The 17655-nt window shown below is 46.8% G+C and overlaps 1 protein-coding gene across 3 annotated transcripts in view; it reads left to right on the forward strand.

The window, feature by feature from the left end:
* The first annotated feature begins 294 nt into the window (after positions 1–294).
* Positions 295–17655, forward strand: part of SORCS3 (sortilin related VPS10 domain containing receptor 3) — a 612545-nt gene continuing 595184 nt past the window's right edge. For all 3 annotated transcript variants that reach the window (XM_021072812.2, XM_021072813.2, XM_084993359.1), the window contains exon 1: positions 295–1607. In XM_021072812.2, coding sequence (XP_020928471.1) covers positions 981–1607 — 627 coding nt within the window. In that variant the 5' untranslated portion in view covers positions 295–980. The remainder of the gene's footprint in view (positions 1608–17655) is intronic.

Here is a 17655-nt window from a genome sequence, read left to right on the forward strand (position 1 = left end):
GTTTGATCCACGCTCGCCCACAGCCCTGCCTGTCCCACACCTCATCGCTCACACTGACAGGCACACTTACGTGTGCAAATGCGCACGCACAGAGCCGCGCGCCCCCGCACACCCAGTGACCCCTGCTTCAGCCAGGTACCCCGCCCGGGACGCCCGCCTGCCAGCCTTCTGCACACCCCTCGCCTCCCCTCACGCACGCACGCGCGCGCACGCACGCACTCCCTGCGCCCCCGCACCGGGCGGAGGCGCGGGATGTGGCGGGGGGGGGGGGTGGCGGCTGGAGGGGCGGGCCAGGGACTCCAGTCGATCCCGCGCTCGGCTTCCGCGCGCCGCTTCTCTGTGCGAAGAAGGCTGCGGGTTTCCCTTTGGCTCCCTAACCCGAACAGTTGGCTCTGAAAACAGTTTACTCCTCCTTCTCCCTAGAGACCCTCAACCTTCCCGCCCCCACAACAGGCCGGAAGGATAACCCCCTAAACGTGGCCAGAAGCGGCTCGGCTCCCAACTCTTCGCCGGGAGCAGGTTGGTGGCTGGATTACCGAGAGACTCTGGATTGGGGTCCGTCGCCAATTCCTCCTCCTGGATTGGACTTGATTTTCATATTTGGAAAGAGGATTTTCTTATTACCTTTGAATGCTCCTTCTGACAAAATTGCTGGAGAAGCTTGGTGGGGAAGATTTTGAGGGATCTTATTTTAAGAAAAAAAGGAGCCGAAGGGCATTTATTAATTTTTCTCGGGTTTTGAAATCACCCTGTGGAGGAGAGAGCGAGCGATCTAGAGCCAGGAGGAAAGAGGGCAGAGGACCAGAAAGGCGCGCCAGCCTGAGCCACCTCCTTCCCGGCCGCCCCCTCCCCACTCCCCCGACACACACTCGCTTGTGCTCGCTCGCCGCTCGCCCGCACGCGCACACCCCCCGCGCCGGACCCGCACCTCGGCGGGCGCCACACACTCAGTAGCCGGAGCCCACGGCAGCCGCAGCGGGATGGAGGCGGCGCGCACGGAGCGCCCCGCAGGCTGGCCCGGGGCGCCCCTCGCCCGGACCGGGCTCCTGCTCCTGTCGACGTGGGTCTTGGCTGGTGCCGAGATCACTTGGGGCGCGACAGGCGGTCCTGGGTGCCTTTCGGCTCCGGCTTCACAGTCCCCGGCGCTGCCTCCTCTCTTACGGCGGGCAGTGGCAAGCCAGTGGACAGAGGAGCTGGTGACGGTGAGGAGAGGCGCTGCACTGGGGCGCCGGCCGGGACCAGAGCCACTGCTCCAGCCAGGCGGTGGCAGCGGCGGAAAGAAGCAGGGAGAAGCCGGGGGGCTGTCATTGGCAGGCACGCGGTGGGGACAAGGCATGTTGGCTCCTGGCAAGCCTAGCGGCGCGAGGAGGAGTCGCCGGGCGCAGCCCCTCAGTGCCCTGGAACACGGGGATACCCGGACCACTGTCTTAGCTGATGGTTCCAAAGGAAGCCGCCCTCTGGCCAAGGGTCTCCGGGAGGAAGTGAAGGCGCCACGGGCTGGGGGGTTGGCGGCTGAAGAGCTCAGGCTACCGAGCACCTCCTTTGCGCTGACCGGGGACTCGGCCCACAACCAAGCTATGGTGCACTGGTCGGGACACAACAGCAGTGTGAGTACCCACCCGGCGGAGGATCTAGATCTCACGGTCTCTAATAGCGGGAGAAAATAGGGGTGGGGGCGGGAACAAGGGGTAGATAGTTGTTTGGGGTCCAGAAGGGGGCAGGGGGGGGGCTTCTCGACTTTTAGGGAGAACACGTTCAGTTCATCCCGCTTTCCCCACGCCCCCAACAGGTTAGCAGAGTTTATTTTAGGACGGTGTGTGCATTTGTTTACCAGAGACCCCAGGATTGGGGCCGCCGGGAGGGGAGAGGAGGAAGAGGTGCCTCAACGGAACAAGTGATCACTTTCTCTGACTCTCGGCTTGGAGAGTCAGTTATCCTGCTGGGTGTGTGTATGTGAATTCTTGGGTGAGGACACGGAATGATATGGGGAAGGAACCGCTGGACAGACTGACGGATTCCTGCAACTGCCAGGGCTTACCCGCTTTCCTCTCCAATCGCACGGAAAAGCCTGGAGATTGAGGCCACTCAGACTCGATACCCCTGCCCGCCCTCCTTAGGCTTGCTGCCCTGGGCTCCAAGCGCACTTTTTTCCAGCCCTGGCGGGAGTCTGGGCCAAGTCAGCCCAAGCCTTGGCCCTTAGGCAGCGTTGATTCCCCCTTCAAAACCCTGGCGGCTGCCCTGTAAAGCTATAGGAGAGGCATAGAAAAAGTTTCAAGAGTGAAGTGAAATTCAGCACTCATCCCGCACCCCTCATTCTCACGCAAGTACAAGCACAGGATTCTGTGAGCAAAAAACTCGCCTGGAGAGCTACGTTCTGCAGTCACAAACTCCCAGAGTAGAGTTAGGTTTCAGTGATTTCTACACACCTCTTCATGCCTTCCTTTCCGCGGCCAGGTTCCCCTGGAAGCCGCTGTACCGAAAGGTGGCGCCCTGGAGTCCACTCCTGTGGCTTCAGGCTTGAGGTCCAGGGTTTGGAGTAAGGTCTGCCCCAGCAGCTGCTGCAGACCGCACAGCGCCTGTCGGGAGGGGCTCCCCCGCCTATCCCCAGCCCACCCTCCTGCTGAGGAACCGGGGTGTGTGTGGGGGGAGATGGCTCTCCAGGAGGACCGCTCTCCCAGAGAAGTGGGGGCAGCATCCCTGGATTTACTGCACTCCCCGACCTTCTGTGGCCCCCACTTCAGCCCGCCTCGCAGAAATCCTTTCATAGCCTCTGGCTCTCAGGATCAGATCAGAAGCCCTGGTGTTGGGCAGAGTCTGGAGGATGAAGGATGTCTGTGCAGTCAGCTTCTGGGGAACTCATTTGAGGGGAAAGCACCGCCCACTCCCTTTGTATTTCTCTTCATGATTGACATTAAAGATTTCCCTGGGAAATTTTCGTCTTATTTTAATAGGGCCTGGGGGTGTCATGGGGGTGAGTAGTGAATATCAGAAAAGCTAGGAGCCCGCAGAGCACAGCAATCAGCAATACTGAGTACAGATTTTCTGGTTCTTACTGACACCCAGCAGGGCCGCAGGCACTCCGTCTAGCTTGGAAGCTTTAGGGGTCCAGCCCAGCAGCGCAGAAGGTGGTCTTCACCTACCTCCAGTGAAGACCCCCAGAGCTTCCGGTGACAGCTCTGGGCATGGGGAGTGAGCAACATGTGCTTTTGGAAGGAAGGATGATTGAAGACTTACAAGTCCCCAGACGATGTGTTTGTGACACAGAGAGAGAGGGAAAGAGAGAGAGAAGAGAGAGAGGTAGGGGTGGGGGAGAGGGAGGCAGGCAGAAGGAGAGAGAGTAAGAGTTCTCTGACAGCAGGGGTTGTGAATCTCAACTTCCTTTTAGTTTGATGATGCGGAGCCATGTGTATGTGTGTTATTTTATTCGTGGTGTTCTTACTCCATGAGGAGGATGGACAGGATGTGTGGAAATAAATGTAGCCCTAAGAGGAGGAGGTGATGTCCTCACATAACTATGATTTTATCACTGCCACATTTGGACACTATAAATTCACTCTGCTTAAAGAGCTTTCTTACGCTTCTGCTTTTATTTTAAGGATCATTTTTGTGTGTTGACCAGTTCCCTGAAGATGGGACGTTGGATGACGCTTTCTGCAATTAGTAGTTACATGTGCACGGCTTTCTCTGCTCGTCTTCAATGCAGTTGTGCAGCAGAGGAAGTGAGGGGGAAAGTCTAGCCCTGTATCCTCTGGGGAAAAGGGTGCCACAAGGGCCTGGAGAGCAGACCCGTTGGCCTTGGAGTCCTTAGTGACAGTGATGTGATTTGGGCAGTCCACGAACAGCCCTTTAGGGGTTTATTGGTTGTGCTCATGACCAGTCTTACTGGCCAAGCGAAGGCCACAAAGGTGACCTCATGGTGTCTGCTGTCTCCGGTCTGGAGAGGGGCTGCCCCTTTAGCTCTTGCGCTGGACCTGCCTCCTTGACCATGTTTCACAGGCAATCCCAGTGAGAAGGACTTCACTGAGCATCTGTCTGTGCCATTCTGAGGAAGATGAGGAAACAGGCTAACATGGCCCTGCCTTTGAGAGACTTTCAGGAAACAAACCCTGGGAGAGTAGCCAGGAAACCAGTTTGTACAACATTACCCGGTTGGTTTCTTCCTCCTCTCGCCCTTTCCTGAGGGCAGCAAAAGAAGATAGATTGGAATGAAAAGCCAGGGTGAGGAGTGATGGAGATGATGACCCTTCTGGAAGGTCCCTTCATCGTTGGTTGCAAGGTGGAGGGAGATATCCCTGAGGCAGAGAACATTGGTCCTTGCACCAGGCTCTTTTCATATGAAAAGAGAATTCCGTCTTCCCTTCTGACTTGAAAAGTGTTAAACATGCCCTTTTCCAGAAAAGCTACCAGTTTAATTGTTAACACCTTGTGGGGCCTCCTGCTCTCCCTCCAAATGCCTCTGGTGGACCTTATTCACTGCCTGAGCTCCTTTCTGGGGAGAGTTCCCAGTCAGCCCATATAAATGAAAATCTAACTCTACTCTGGCCATTCACAGTCACACATGCTCAGGTGGACGTTCAACAAAAGGGCTTCCACCATCACCCCATGTGTCCAGCCTTTGCCCATGGCCTGAGATTCTCCTTCCAGGCTTGAGACACATACGCACTTTGGTCCCAGGCGTAGGGTGGGATGGCTTGGAGGGCAATGGAGGAAGTGCACGCTGGGCTTGAGCCAGGAGGAGATGAAGTCTGGGTCCCACTCTGACCTTCCTTGCCCTGCCGGATGTTTCGGGGGAGGGGGTGAATGGGCTTGGGCTCAGAGCCTGTACTCTGGAAGAACGATTTGCCTTTCTCTCTGGTTGTCTCCAGCTGGGATCCTGGTGATTAACTGACTAGAGAGTGTTTCACAAACACCCAGAGGGAGTCCAGACCCTGTGGCTTTCACAGGGATACAGAGCAACACATCATTCTGCTCTTCTCCTTAACAGGAAGAAAGAACGCCTCCCTACTTGGTCAGTGAGTTGGCAAATGGCTCTGGAGAGTGGAGAACAGGGGGTGGGTAACAGTCCACTTGCCATGCCCCCTCTGCACCATCACCCTTGATGGGGACCCACTTCCTGGAGTGAATCCCATAGGTTGATCCACAGGCCTTTCCTGCAGCTCACTGGTGGTGACAGCGATTTGCAGGCTGCTGCCCCTGCAGTGTGTCTGGTTAGAATGACTTGCCAGCTAGTTTTCAACTCATGTGCCCAACACTGCACCTTGGTGAAGCAAAGTGGGGAGATGCTGAGAACTTGAGGTCCCTACCCTTCCCTGAGCATGCTAGCCGGTGCGACACGCAGATTCTCCCAGGCAGGATTTCATACTACCCTTAACTAATTCAGCTGGACTGTGCTGTAAAATATTTACTCCTAATGTGCAAAATAGTGACAGATTTGATCAGATTAATTGTATTTCACTCACTGGAGCATCTAATTGTGGCTCCCAAACAGATTTTTCAAATAGCTTTTGGCTGGGTTGTCTAGCCTTCACCATCCCTTTTCACAGTCCCCATGTCACAATATCTTAATGCATTTTACCTTCTCAGAGGCTTAATAAAGAAGCTTGCCACAGAAGCTGTTCTTCAGGGGTTTGCCAAAAAGAATCTGTTTTTAATTAATATTACAAGGGGAGCCATCTCAGCGGAGATGTAGTTGGGAAATGCAGCAGGACATAACAGCACTAATTGCTCCTGGTCACTGCCGGGGCCTGGGGGTGGGGTGGGGAAAGGGGGCCGAATACAGGCTATTTGTCTGCTCTGCTTTCCTCTGATGGCCTGGTTTGCAGGCTATGATTTGCTTCTCAGATCCTGCAGTGACTTCCAAGGTGAGCAGAAGTTGCAAACTCCCTTAATTGGGAGGCCTGATTTAATGGGTAGAAATGCAGTGGTTGGAACTTGCTTTGGAGCTGCAGAGAAGGAATGTGGAAAGTGGCTTCTCCAGTTGTGTTGGATTTGAGGGAAGGGAGGGTTGTAGCCAGAAGGCTCAGAGGTCAGAGGTAAACCTCTTCAGGCTCTGTCCGTGTAAATCTCTTATTGTAACTGGGCGAACTTTGGAACTGAATGATCTGTGGGCCCTGCATCATCCTGTAAAGAGCAGAGAGGTATGACCAAGCTGGGTGGCTGAAATAGGAGGATGTGTCTGAAGGGTTTATTCAAGGCTATATACACTAAGGCCCGGGGCTTGACTCACCTCTTGATTTCCTGCTTCTTTTGGCCTCTTGGCTGGGTTGAGACACTTTCTTATGAGGAGAAAATGTCTAAGAATGAATTTTCATCAGGTTTGGGAGAAAAGAGGTCTTGTGAAGTTGGAGGCTGAAAATGTAGAAAGTCAATGCCTGGTGGGCCACTTTGGGTAAGCAGCACTGGCATTATGGGATGGATAGCCTTCATGTAACCATGGTTATCCCCCTGGTGTGGTGGGTTACTGAGAGAAGGGTCTGGAGGGTGCTCTGACGTTGTTTGCAGAACATAGAGATGAGAGAGCTCGGCCTTACATGCCAGTGAGAAACTCAACTGTAGTTTGACCAAGTGGGTGAATGAGTGAGTCCCAAGTTTCAGTGGACAGAGGCCAAGGAGGAATTGGAAATCTTTTCCCTTGGGATAGTGATGATTTCTCTCTCAGGTTGTTGATAACTTGACAACTACTATAACCAGGAGCATTTCACCTAGTATGTCTACATTCTTACTTGAGTACATTTAGTCTCTGGGATTCACATTCAAAGTCCTTTAGGCTGGCATTCAAGGCCCTTCATTCTGTGTGTCCTGGATCTGTTTCTCCAGCTCTGTATTTGACTGTTCCCTGATGGGTCCCTTCACTCTAGCCAAGGCAGCCCCTTCATTGTCCCAGACCCCTTCTTGACTCCAAGCCTTGGCTATTGAGGTCCACTCCACTCTCTTTCTTCTTTGAGATGTACCCATTATTCATGGTTCAGTTTAAGATTCAAATATGGCGTCTCTATAGAACCTGCCTTAGAAGCATCATTTTCCCCTTTCCTAGCTCTTTATAGAATTTACAGACTGTACCACACATCCGATTATATTTAGTTTAACACTTTTTTTCCCCTTTTTTTTGACTGTGACTGTGGCATGTGGAAGTTCCCAGCTAGGGATGGAACCTGCACCACAGCAGTGACCCAAGCAATGACAGTGCTGGACCCTTAACCCGCTGCACCACAAGAGAACTCCCTAGCACTCGGTTATTTTATGAGTTATTTTATTTTGAAGGTGAAGGATGAGGGATAAAAGAATTATAACAGCACCCCACCCCCCCATCCATTAGCATGAGTTCTGCTCTTCTCATGGGTTCCTTGTGGCATGTGGCTCAGTGCTTGGCACGTAGCTCAGGACATACTTGCTGAACTTACTCTGGGAACTGGACAGTGCCTTAGCTGTGTGGGGAGGATGGCTGACACTGATTCTTAATAGCACTCAGTTTATTATTTATATACAATTTTTAACATCAGATGTAGAGCCATCTCTACCACACTTAGTAAGAAGATGGGAACAGGGACTAGTTACCAATCCTGTCTTCTTCCTTGTGTACTTCAGAGAGGAGATGAATTCACACAAGATATTCAACCATTTGCCAAGTGTGCACTATGTGTGTGGCAGTATTCTGGGGATTGTGGCATTGGTAGGGCTGTGGTGGAGGGAGAGACAAAGAAGGATAGAACAGCATTTGCCTCAACGTCCTTCTAATATGCTTTGGGTATGAGGCTGCTCTTCTGTAACGTTAAATAACACATGACAACAAGACAGATGCCATGGGGTGATATGTGCTTAATTGTCAAGTGATGGTTTCAGGCTCTGAGCTCAGAGGAGAGAGGATCACTGTGGGAGATCCTGAGGGTGTCTTAGATTCACAGAAAGTCAAGGCTGGACGTGCACTTGGGAATTATCTTCATCACATCACTCAGCACAGAGATGATGGGGTATGAGGCTCAGATAGAAACAAGGTACCCAACAGCGTGGACTCCCTGCTTACTGGTCTTCCTCTCTGAGTAGCCATCCCCTATGAATTCCCGGTCTCCTCTTTTCTCCTTGCTTTTAACAGGCCATTTTCCTCCCAAGAGGATGCATTTTCACTCCAGGGAAGTAGGGTGCTGCCCATTTCATAGGTAGGATAGACTGAGGCCTAGGATGAGGACACACAAGGCTTGTCAGAGAGGCTTAGAAATAGATTCATCCCTCCTGTTCCTTGACTGTGTCCAGTGGCTACCCTGCCCACCCACTGCAGTGGCTGCAGACAATAAATACCGAGCTCCTTAATGTATGAGCTGTATTGTGCTAAGCGTTGTTAACGGGGGCCTCCTGTGAGTCACCTCGTTACTTGAGTTAGTGAGTGAATCAAGCCTGGTTGCATCACCGGGAACATTTTGCTCATTTATTTTGATCAGTGTAGTTTCGGTTTAATTATTTATGGAAATGCTGTTCTTTATAGTATGCTAATAAATGTGCTATAGTAAATTTCCAAAAAGTAATGGAGTCTAAGAACTTCAGGATGGCACAGATTGCTTTCTGGTGTTAACTCCTTGCTGGGGACTGGAGGAAACCCTTCCTGCTGGGTTGCAGTGAGAGACCCAGAGCCCAGTGGAGACAGCTATTCAGGGCTGTTGGTGGGCAAAACTGTGTCCACTGCTAAGAATTCACCTGCTACTTGGCCTGTGCTCTAAGAAAACCTAGTTTAGTGGAAAAGCTGATCATAGTATACACAGGGTAGCCAAGGACTCTGATAGGTTGTAGGTTATTTAGCCCAGATGTGATGATAGGACTCCTGTGAATTCATAATTGTGGAGGATTTTCATCATGAATGTAATCCTCTGCAGGACTGATCATTATTTATTGAACCGAGAGAGACTAGGAGCATGGGACAAAGCCATATAGTAAACAGGAGTGTGAGTTCTGGAGCAAGATGCCTGGGTTTGAATTCTGCCTCCTTCCTCTCTTACTTCTCCCCACTGGTAACCACTGGTTTGTTCTTTATATCTGTGAGTCTGCTTCTTTTTTGTTACAGTCATGAGTTTGTTGTATTTTTTTAGATTTCACGTGCAAGTGATACCATGAAGTATTTGTCTTTCTCTGTCTGACTTATTTCACTTAGCGTAATGCCCTCCAAGTCCATCCAAGTTGCAGCAAATGGCAAAATTTTGTTCTTTTTTTATGGCTGAGTAGTAATCCACCATATATATACATCACATCTTCTTTATCCATTCATCTGTTGATGGGCACTTAGGTTACTTCCATATCTTGACTATTGTAAATAATGCTGCTGTGAATATTGGGGCAACTGTATCTTTTTGAATTAGTGTTTTTTTTTTTTTCAGATATATAACCAGGAGTGGAATTGCTGAGTTATGTAGTAGCTTTTTCTATTTTTAGATTTTTGAGAAAATTTATACAGTTTTCCACAGGGGCTGCACCAATTTACATTCCCACCAACAGTGTTGGAGGGCTCCCTGTTCTCCACATCCTTGCTAACATTTGTTATTTGTGTTCTTTTTGATGACAGCCATTCTGACAGGTGTGAGATGGTACCTCATTGTGGTTTTGATTTGCATTTCCCTGCTGATTAGTGATGTTGAGCATCTTTTCATGTGCCCATTGACCATCTTCATGTCCTCTTTGGAAAAATGTCTATTCAGTTCTTCTGCCCATTTTTTTTAAAATCAGGTTGTTTGCCTCTGTTGTGTGACGTCAGGCAAGATGTCACCCTTTCTTGTCTATTTTTTTCATCTATAAAAAGGATGTGATAATAATAGTACCTCCCACACTGGGCTGTTTTAAGGATTAAATAAAATATTGTACATAGTGAAGTGTATAAAAGAAATGCCTGACCTGTAGTTAGTCCTCTAGATGTTCTAGTTGGTTTAGTTGTTATTTTTATTTTGGAAGGGATTTTCTCCTCATTTATGGAAATAGAGAGGCTGAGGAACTTGCCCAAAGTTTCCAAGTGCACTGACTGCAAAGCCTTGGCTAGAACCCAGTTCTCAGTGAGATGCTCATTTCAACAGCCTCCCATGATCCGTGCCCTGAGTCAGACAAGTCTTGGTGACACCTGTCTTCTGTGCCGTGCTGAGGGAGACTGTGAACAAGATAGAGAAGTGTGAATGACTGGACTCTGGCTACTTGAAACTCACACTCAGAATTTGTAATAGCAATGGTTAGAATCAGATTAATGATTATAGTAGTAGACAACTGATACGTGGGGCTTTTTTTCAGGGCTTTCATTGAGTACGTTTTTGAGGAAGGCATCCAGAGAGATGAAGAGTATCTTCTCTTGGCTTGAGCATTCATGATTATACTTCACAACTAATCATGGAAGACTTCTTGAAGGAAGTGAGTGAAATGTGTAGCTTTAGGAAAATAGGAGAACACAGGACTGCTTGGATTGGTGGATCAGAAGAGCCTAGAGTGCCAAAGACTCATTTCATCCAAGTCATGGGTTGGACCTTGATGCTCCAGGGTTGTTTCTCCAGTCCGCCTCCTACCTCTGTTTTGTGCCTGGTATGAGATGGGAATATCCATGACTGGAATGGCCAGTGTCTTTTCTAGAATAATCAGACCAGCCAAATCCATGAATATTTTGTAATGACCCACAATCAAGGCTTGAATTCCCTTTTCGTCTGCACCCTATGCACCAAGAATGGAACCTGAGATCCCTCCATAGACACTAGAGGGAGTGTTGTCCTGGGAAAGAAATGAAAATAAATAGGATGAAATAATAAAAAAAATGCCGCATGAGAAATTGTTCCAAAGGAGGGAAGAGAGCAGTTGTAGCCTGCAAGTTCATTGTGTGAAGGCTTATCTGGTGACCCATAGATGAACAATTGATTAGCAACCAAGCAGTTGAGTCCTGGGAGGTGGGGTTGATCATTCAGCCCCTTCCTGCTGTAAAAAAGGAAATGGATGTTTTGTATGAATATATCCATTCTGCAGTCTATTCAGCACATAAATGACTCAGTTAAGACTCTAGAAGTAAATTCAATCAGAAGTGATGCTTAGGTTTGTTCTCCCAACTCTTCTGTGTTTTCTGCCCTTGAGCCTCCTCACTTTCTTGTGCACGGTGGTCAGTCAATGAATGGAAGCATATTGAGTTGAATGACATAAGTGCATTCTTAAATCCTGAAAATGGCCTGGGTAAAGAATGAGTGTCTTGGGATTGCGGAAGGGTCTGGCTTCTTCTTGCTGCCTCCAGGCCTGGGATCTGCATGCCAGGGGCATCGCAATTGTCTGTCACCGGTGCCCAGGTTCTGCGTGCCTGACTCAGTACTCTCAAAGCCTTTTTGCAGTCTGTGGTGAGGTAGGCAGTTTCTCTTCCAGATGGTTAGAATCAGGTTAAAGATTACACCGCTGCATACAAAATGAACCTTTTCTTTTCAGAATCTGTTCTCAGTGGGAGACGGAGAACAATTACTGAGTGGAACACTTTTTTTTTTTTTTTTCTTTTTGGTGGCTAGAGCTGCCATATCTGAATGTGATTACACGTACTGGGGGGAACTTGCTACGACAAGGGTTTTGAGGTCATAGTATTGGAAATGCAGAGAAACTTGTTTTCTAGGTTGGTGGCAGGTAGAGGAAAGAATCTTTAGAGGCAAAAGAGTTGGTCATATCATCATGTTGCTTTCAGTGTTACTCATGCTTGAAAGCAAATTTTTCATTGGAAGATTTCTCAGAATTCAAATTTTTTTTTCTTGCCATGGAAGGTCCCCGAGCAATGGTGATTTCAAACAAGTCTCTGAGCTTTAGTTTCACTGGCTCTAGAATGGGGATACTACTGAGCTTTTAGGGATGTCATGAATCTTATAGATAATACATTAAAGGGGCTAGCATAGTAGGCTATTACATTGGTTAAAAATGTTAGTTCTCATTAGGCAGGAAATGGGGTAGATTGAGTGTCTGTCCTTTTGTAGTGGATCTGTTGGTACCCTGTCCAAATACCCTTGGCAGTTGCCTTTGGCTGCAAGCTGGCCTGACTTCTAACCACCATCACCAGGAACTGTGTGCTCACTGGAGCTTGCTTCACTTGCACAGGTGCTGGCTAGAGATGTCAGAGAGTTAATTTCCATCAAATAATAGGGAGCAGCTATCTGACAATGACCACTGGACATTGGTGGATAAATGTTGCTGCTCTCTTGCCCTTTGGGTGGGGTAATGCTAAAGCTTGTTTTCTACTCTATCTCCCAGAGCATCCAGTGGGATTAAGCTCCAGCTGCCTTGCTTGGTTTCCTGGCTCCCTTCCCATCACTATCTCCTTTCTCCACTCCCCAATCAGTATTTCCTGGGATCACCTCCCAAATAAACTACAGTTGACCTTTGAACAACGTGGGGGTTAGGAGCACTGACCTCCATGCAGTCAAAGATCTGAGTATAACTTTATAGTTAGCCCTCCAGTATTCTGAGTTCCATGTCTGCAGATTCAACCAACCACAGATCCTATAGTACATATTTATTGAGAAAAATCCAAGTGTTAGTGGACCTGCACTGTTCCAGCCTGTGCTGTTCAAGGTGCAACTATACTTGAATTCAAGGCTTTGTTTCAGAGTATATTTCTGGAGGAACACAAAGTCAGATACCTTTCTTATTTCCAAATGTGTTAGTCTGGGCTCTGCAGAGAAATAGAACCAATAGGCTATGTATATCCCTCATAGTACATCTCTTTGTATATATGTATATGTTTATCCATATATGTAAAGAGATTGACTGTAAGGAATTGGCTGATGCTAATATGGAAGCTGAGAAATCCACAACCAGCAGTCAGCAAGCTGAACATCCAGAAGAGCTGATCATGTAGTTGCAGCCTGAGTTCATGTTCGAAGGCAGGAGGATGCCAGTGTCCCAACTTAAAGACGGGCAGAGAGAAAGAGTCATTGCTCACTCACCTGTTCTATTCTGGCCTTCAGTGGGTTGAATGAGGCTCACTCATGTTGCCAGGGTGATCTGCTTAGTCTACTAATGCACATGTTAGACTCAGCCAGAAACACCATCACAGACACATTTAGAATAATGTTTGACCAAATATCTGGACACTCCATGGCATAGCCAAGTTGACACATACTATTAACCATAACACTAAAACTTGAATTTCCCTCATAACTCTTTTAAAATTCTGCATTGGGCCTTACCGTTGGTACATATTGGGCATGGAGAGGGAGACGGGGTTACTGACCCTGGTTCCCAGAGGTTCCTCCTTTTGGGTTGGCACCTTCCGGAGGAAAGGAGTCTAGGTTATATTGAGTGGAGAGAACGTGGCACTGGGGTTTTGATGAGGGGTTACCCCACATCCAAATTAGTTTCCACTGTCATTTCTCAGAGCTGCAGAGCCCCACCCACTCTAGAGCACGTGCTTGGCCTTCGCAATATATAGTCTCCCTGAGATTTGGGCCTCTCCCAGCTGGTGGATGATCGCTCACCACCATCCTATCTCATTCTTCACATCAATAGGATGTGATTGTTTGTTTCTTAGGCTGTCAGGATTTTGGCACAGAACAGCTGAGCTTATTGTTGTTATCTTCCCTTCTAAGATATCCCTACTGAGGGGGCGTCATGAGAGGCTGGAAGGAATATTGGCCTGGGAGCTGGGATCTCTAGATGGCTTCCTGATTAACATTAACTCCCTTCAGCGAGTCACCTGCTTCTTACATGAAAGGGATTTGAAGACCTTTCCAAGTGTGGCAGCTTATGTATCTAAGAATAAGATTTTTTTAAAAAATGAGTATATTAGTAAGGAAAGAGCCTAGAATAATGATTAAAAAAAATTAGAAAATGCTTTTTTCAGAATATGTACATTCGATCTTATCCAAAGTAGATATTCTTTTTTCTTTGTTCCTTTCTTTCCTCCCTCCCTTCCTTCCTTCCTTTCTTTCCCTTCCTTTCTTTCTCTTCCTTCTGTCCTTCCTTCCTCTCTCCCTCTTTCTTTTTTCATTTATTGTGATACTAATTACATTATTTGAATTTTCTGGGATTCAGTTTCCTTATGTATAAAATGAAAGAGTTACTTATGCATCTCTTGATGGAGGCCCCCCCTCACCATGAACTAGATGTGGTATTGGTATTAGGTCAGTCATTTCTTTATGTGTGAAATGGGGACAGTCCTATTTACTCCCCTTATGTCATAGTCAAATAATAATCTACTGCACCTGGAAGCCTTTTGCAATGAGTGCTTTTCAAAGAGCTGTGAACAGGGGTGATGTGAGCAGCGGGTGATAGGAACTCAAAGTGTTAGTACACTATCTCTCCTTTATTCCTTAAGTAGCTTGAGGTCCTTCCACAGCGGATTTGAGATCCTGTATTACTCCTACTTTCTTTTCCCTTCTCCCAGCACCAGTGAAACTCTTTCATTAGCACGCATACCACGGTGTTAAAAAAAAAAAAAAAGTCAAGATTTTTATTCCAGGCATGATGTACAATTTATTTCAAGTCACATCTGATATAATAAAATTCTCAGATGGGAGTGTAATTTGATGTTTAAAAAAAAACATTTGTTCTAGGACTTGACCTGTATTGATTGCTCTGCTTTATTCCTTTCAGTTAATATGAAGTGTTTGGGGAACATCTACTATATACTTAGTGATGCAGAATATGCAAAAAACCATATGATGCAGATTGGACACCCCCAATATAAATTTATATTATAGACTTGGGTGTGGGAATCCAATAGTAGACAAATTTTGCAAAGAACAATGTGAAATAATGTAAAATAGATGCAAATTTGAGCATTCTTAGGAAATACATTGAATATAATTAAGACCACAGTAAATGAAAACTAATAAAATATTTAAAATATTATCATTTTACTATCTATAACAAAATCCAGTAGCATGGCTGGCTATAGATATAATCCTCATGAGTAAACCTGTGTCACTTGATGAGAAGTATTCTGAGCTTTGAGGTCAAAAAGATTATTTTATGCTGGGACAGTTGCTCAGAATTCTGCCGTATTAGTATGGGCTACCTTTCTTGGACCACTTTTGTTTTTCCTTGAGTTTCTAATTGTTTTATCTTCCTCATGCAGACGAAAGAAAGATCTGTTTTTTCACCATAGTATGAAGATAATCCAGCTTCTTAATGGTATTATTAATGGATATTCTAATTTGTACTGATTTCCTTCTAGGCCTGCTTCCCTGTTGTCATCTTGATATTTCTATTTATTCTACTCCTGGATTAATGCCTCTGTTTCCTGGATTCTATTCCATTTTGGGGGCTGAGTTTCATTTTTCTATGGTGTGTCCTCAAATATTCTTTTTCAGAGAATACATGGGCATGTCTTGGCTTATTCTTGTGCCCTGGCCTAAATATAGCTAGATTCCTTTTAACTCTCAAAAGATCCTGTCTTGGATGGTAAACTGTATGGTCACCTAGTGCTTGAGTGATACTTTATTTTTCATTCTTGGCATGCCTAAAATTTATTCTTATTCATTTTCTTTTTATGGCTGCCTGCAGTATATGGAAATTCCCAGGGAAGGGATTGAATCAGAACTGCAGCTGGGGCCTATGCCACATCCACAGCAACACCAGATCCGAGCTGCATCTGTGACCTATGCCACAGCTTGTGGCAATGCCAAATCCTTAACCTGCTGAGCTAGGCCAAGGATCAAGCCTGTAAACTCACAGAGACAATGTTGGCTCCTTAACCCCTGAGCCGCAATAGGAACTCCCTAAAATTTATTTTGATCTCACATTCGTTTGATGGTTCATCTGGACATAGAAATCTAAGGTCAAAAAAATTTCCCTTGGGTCTTTGAAGTTCTTAGAGTATTTGCTGGTCTTGTACCATCTGCCATTTTTGGATGATGTGTGTCTCCCTTCTCAGGGGACTGATAAGGGTGGGGAAAGGGGATTCCTGGCATGAGACACCATGGCTTTGTTCCTGTTAGTGAGGCACAAGCCTTTAAGGAAATCTCATGCATTAAAACCAGAATTCTACAAAATTGGCAGTATGGTGTGGGGGATTAAATACTCTATGGAGCAATTTGCCATAGACACGTTGTATGAATACCCTTAATATACAGCTTAACCGGAGAGGTCATTTTAGGTATCTTTTATTTTAAAAATTTTAAATAGCTTGAAAAGATGCTATCAATATTCAACAGGTGTTTGTGGAGCACTGTCTATGTGTCAGGTGCTGCTAAAGAGAGGTTCACGACATTGTCAGAAATTACACCAGGGATGTCAAACTCGGAGAGGGCGGAGAGGCGGAAGCAGATGAGCTAGGTGCAGAGGAATGGGCAGAGTGTTCTGGGCACATGGGTTCTTTGGCAGGATGTTAGGTACACACATCTCTAATATAGGGAATCGTGTTTTATTTATTAATGGTTTATGAAAAGGACAGAAAGGATGTCAGAGTGGCTGGGGCAGAGGTTTGTGGGCTTGGGGCTGGGGAGAGATGAAGCTAGACAGGTAGCCATGGCTTGGACCATGAGCCCAGTGGAAGGAGTTTATCCTTTATCCTAAGAGCAGAGAGGCAAGTCTTGGGAAAGTTTAAAGTAAGAGAGTCAAATAATTAAATTCGACTGTCTGTGGGTTGGAGGGAGAAAAGCCTGGATGCTAGGAGATAGACTGTTGCTGTGGCTAAAGGGGATGATGGCTTAGGTGATAGCAGTGTAGGTGGCGAGAAGGAGCCAACTGATGAGTCGTAAGTGGGCATGGTTGATTGTGTTGCTGGATCCTTTCTATAATTCTTCACTCCTCCCTATAATTCCCTTTGCTTTGGGCCTCTGTGATCCCCTTTCTCTCTGGGTGAGGCGTTCTTCCCCATCTCCCAATGCCGTGTTTGGCCTTGTGACCTGATTTGGCCAGTAGAAGCGATGCATATTCTATGCTTAGTTATCAGAAGGCATTGTGTGTCTACTTGCTATCTTGCACTTCTGCAGTGGCCATAAGAAAAATTCATAGACTAGCCCACGTGTCCTAGGTAGAAAATGAGAGACAAGTTGTACATAGCCAGTCACAGCCAAGCCCAGGCTGCATCAGCCCCGCTCAGCCATGAGCAGCAGAACTGCCCATCAGAGCCCCGCCATGATCAACCAACCCCCAGCTGCCCTGTATACTTGACTGTTGTGAGAATAAGTGATTGAGATTTGAGTGGTTTGTTCTGTAGCACTTTTGCAGCAAAAGCTAACTGATGCAGCAGATAAAATCAGGAGCACTTGATAGACTGGATAGAGCCAAATTGTGGGACCATGACTGCAGTGTAAAGGGAGGCTCACTTATATTTCAAGATAGCCTCATACATCCTCAGGGATATACCTAAGGGCATCTTTATGGAGATTTCCTGCCATTTACCTCTCTTTACAATTTGTGGCTTCTTTTCCTGGAACTGAATGAAGCAGGAATGGTCTAAAAGAATTAATCTTCCATTCTTTTTCCTTCTCCTTTCTCATTCTCTTTCCAGTAGCCTGAACACAATCTAGGCATGTGTTAGCTGAGTGGTCCTCAGGTCCTTCAGTGATACCTTCAAGCCCTAACACTCTGTATATCTTGGGAGAGTTGAAGTCAATTTCTGCTCTAGCCTTGAAGATGGGATTTCATTTAAAGTGGGGAGAAATGTGGGGCCAGGGATTTTCTTGGTCTTGACTGATTATTTAAAATATATTAGCACTGTTAAAATATTTAACTTTTAAA

The sequence above is a fragment of the Sus scrofa genome, chromosome 14 (genome assembly GCF_054392235.1).
Source record: "Sus scrofa isolate SSC_HxYL_T2T_F1_AM1 chromosome 14, Sscrofa_HxYL_maternal_Yorkshire_Landrace_v2.0, whole genome shotgun sequence".
In the NCBI taxonomy this organism is placed as follows: domain Eukaryota; kingdom Metazoa; phylum Chordata; class Mammalia; order Artiodactyla; family Suidae; genus Sus; species Sus scrofa.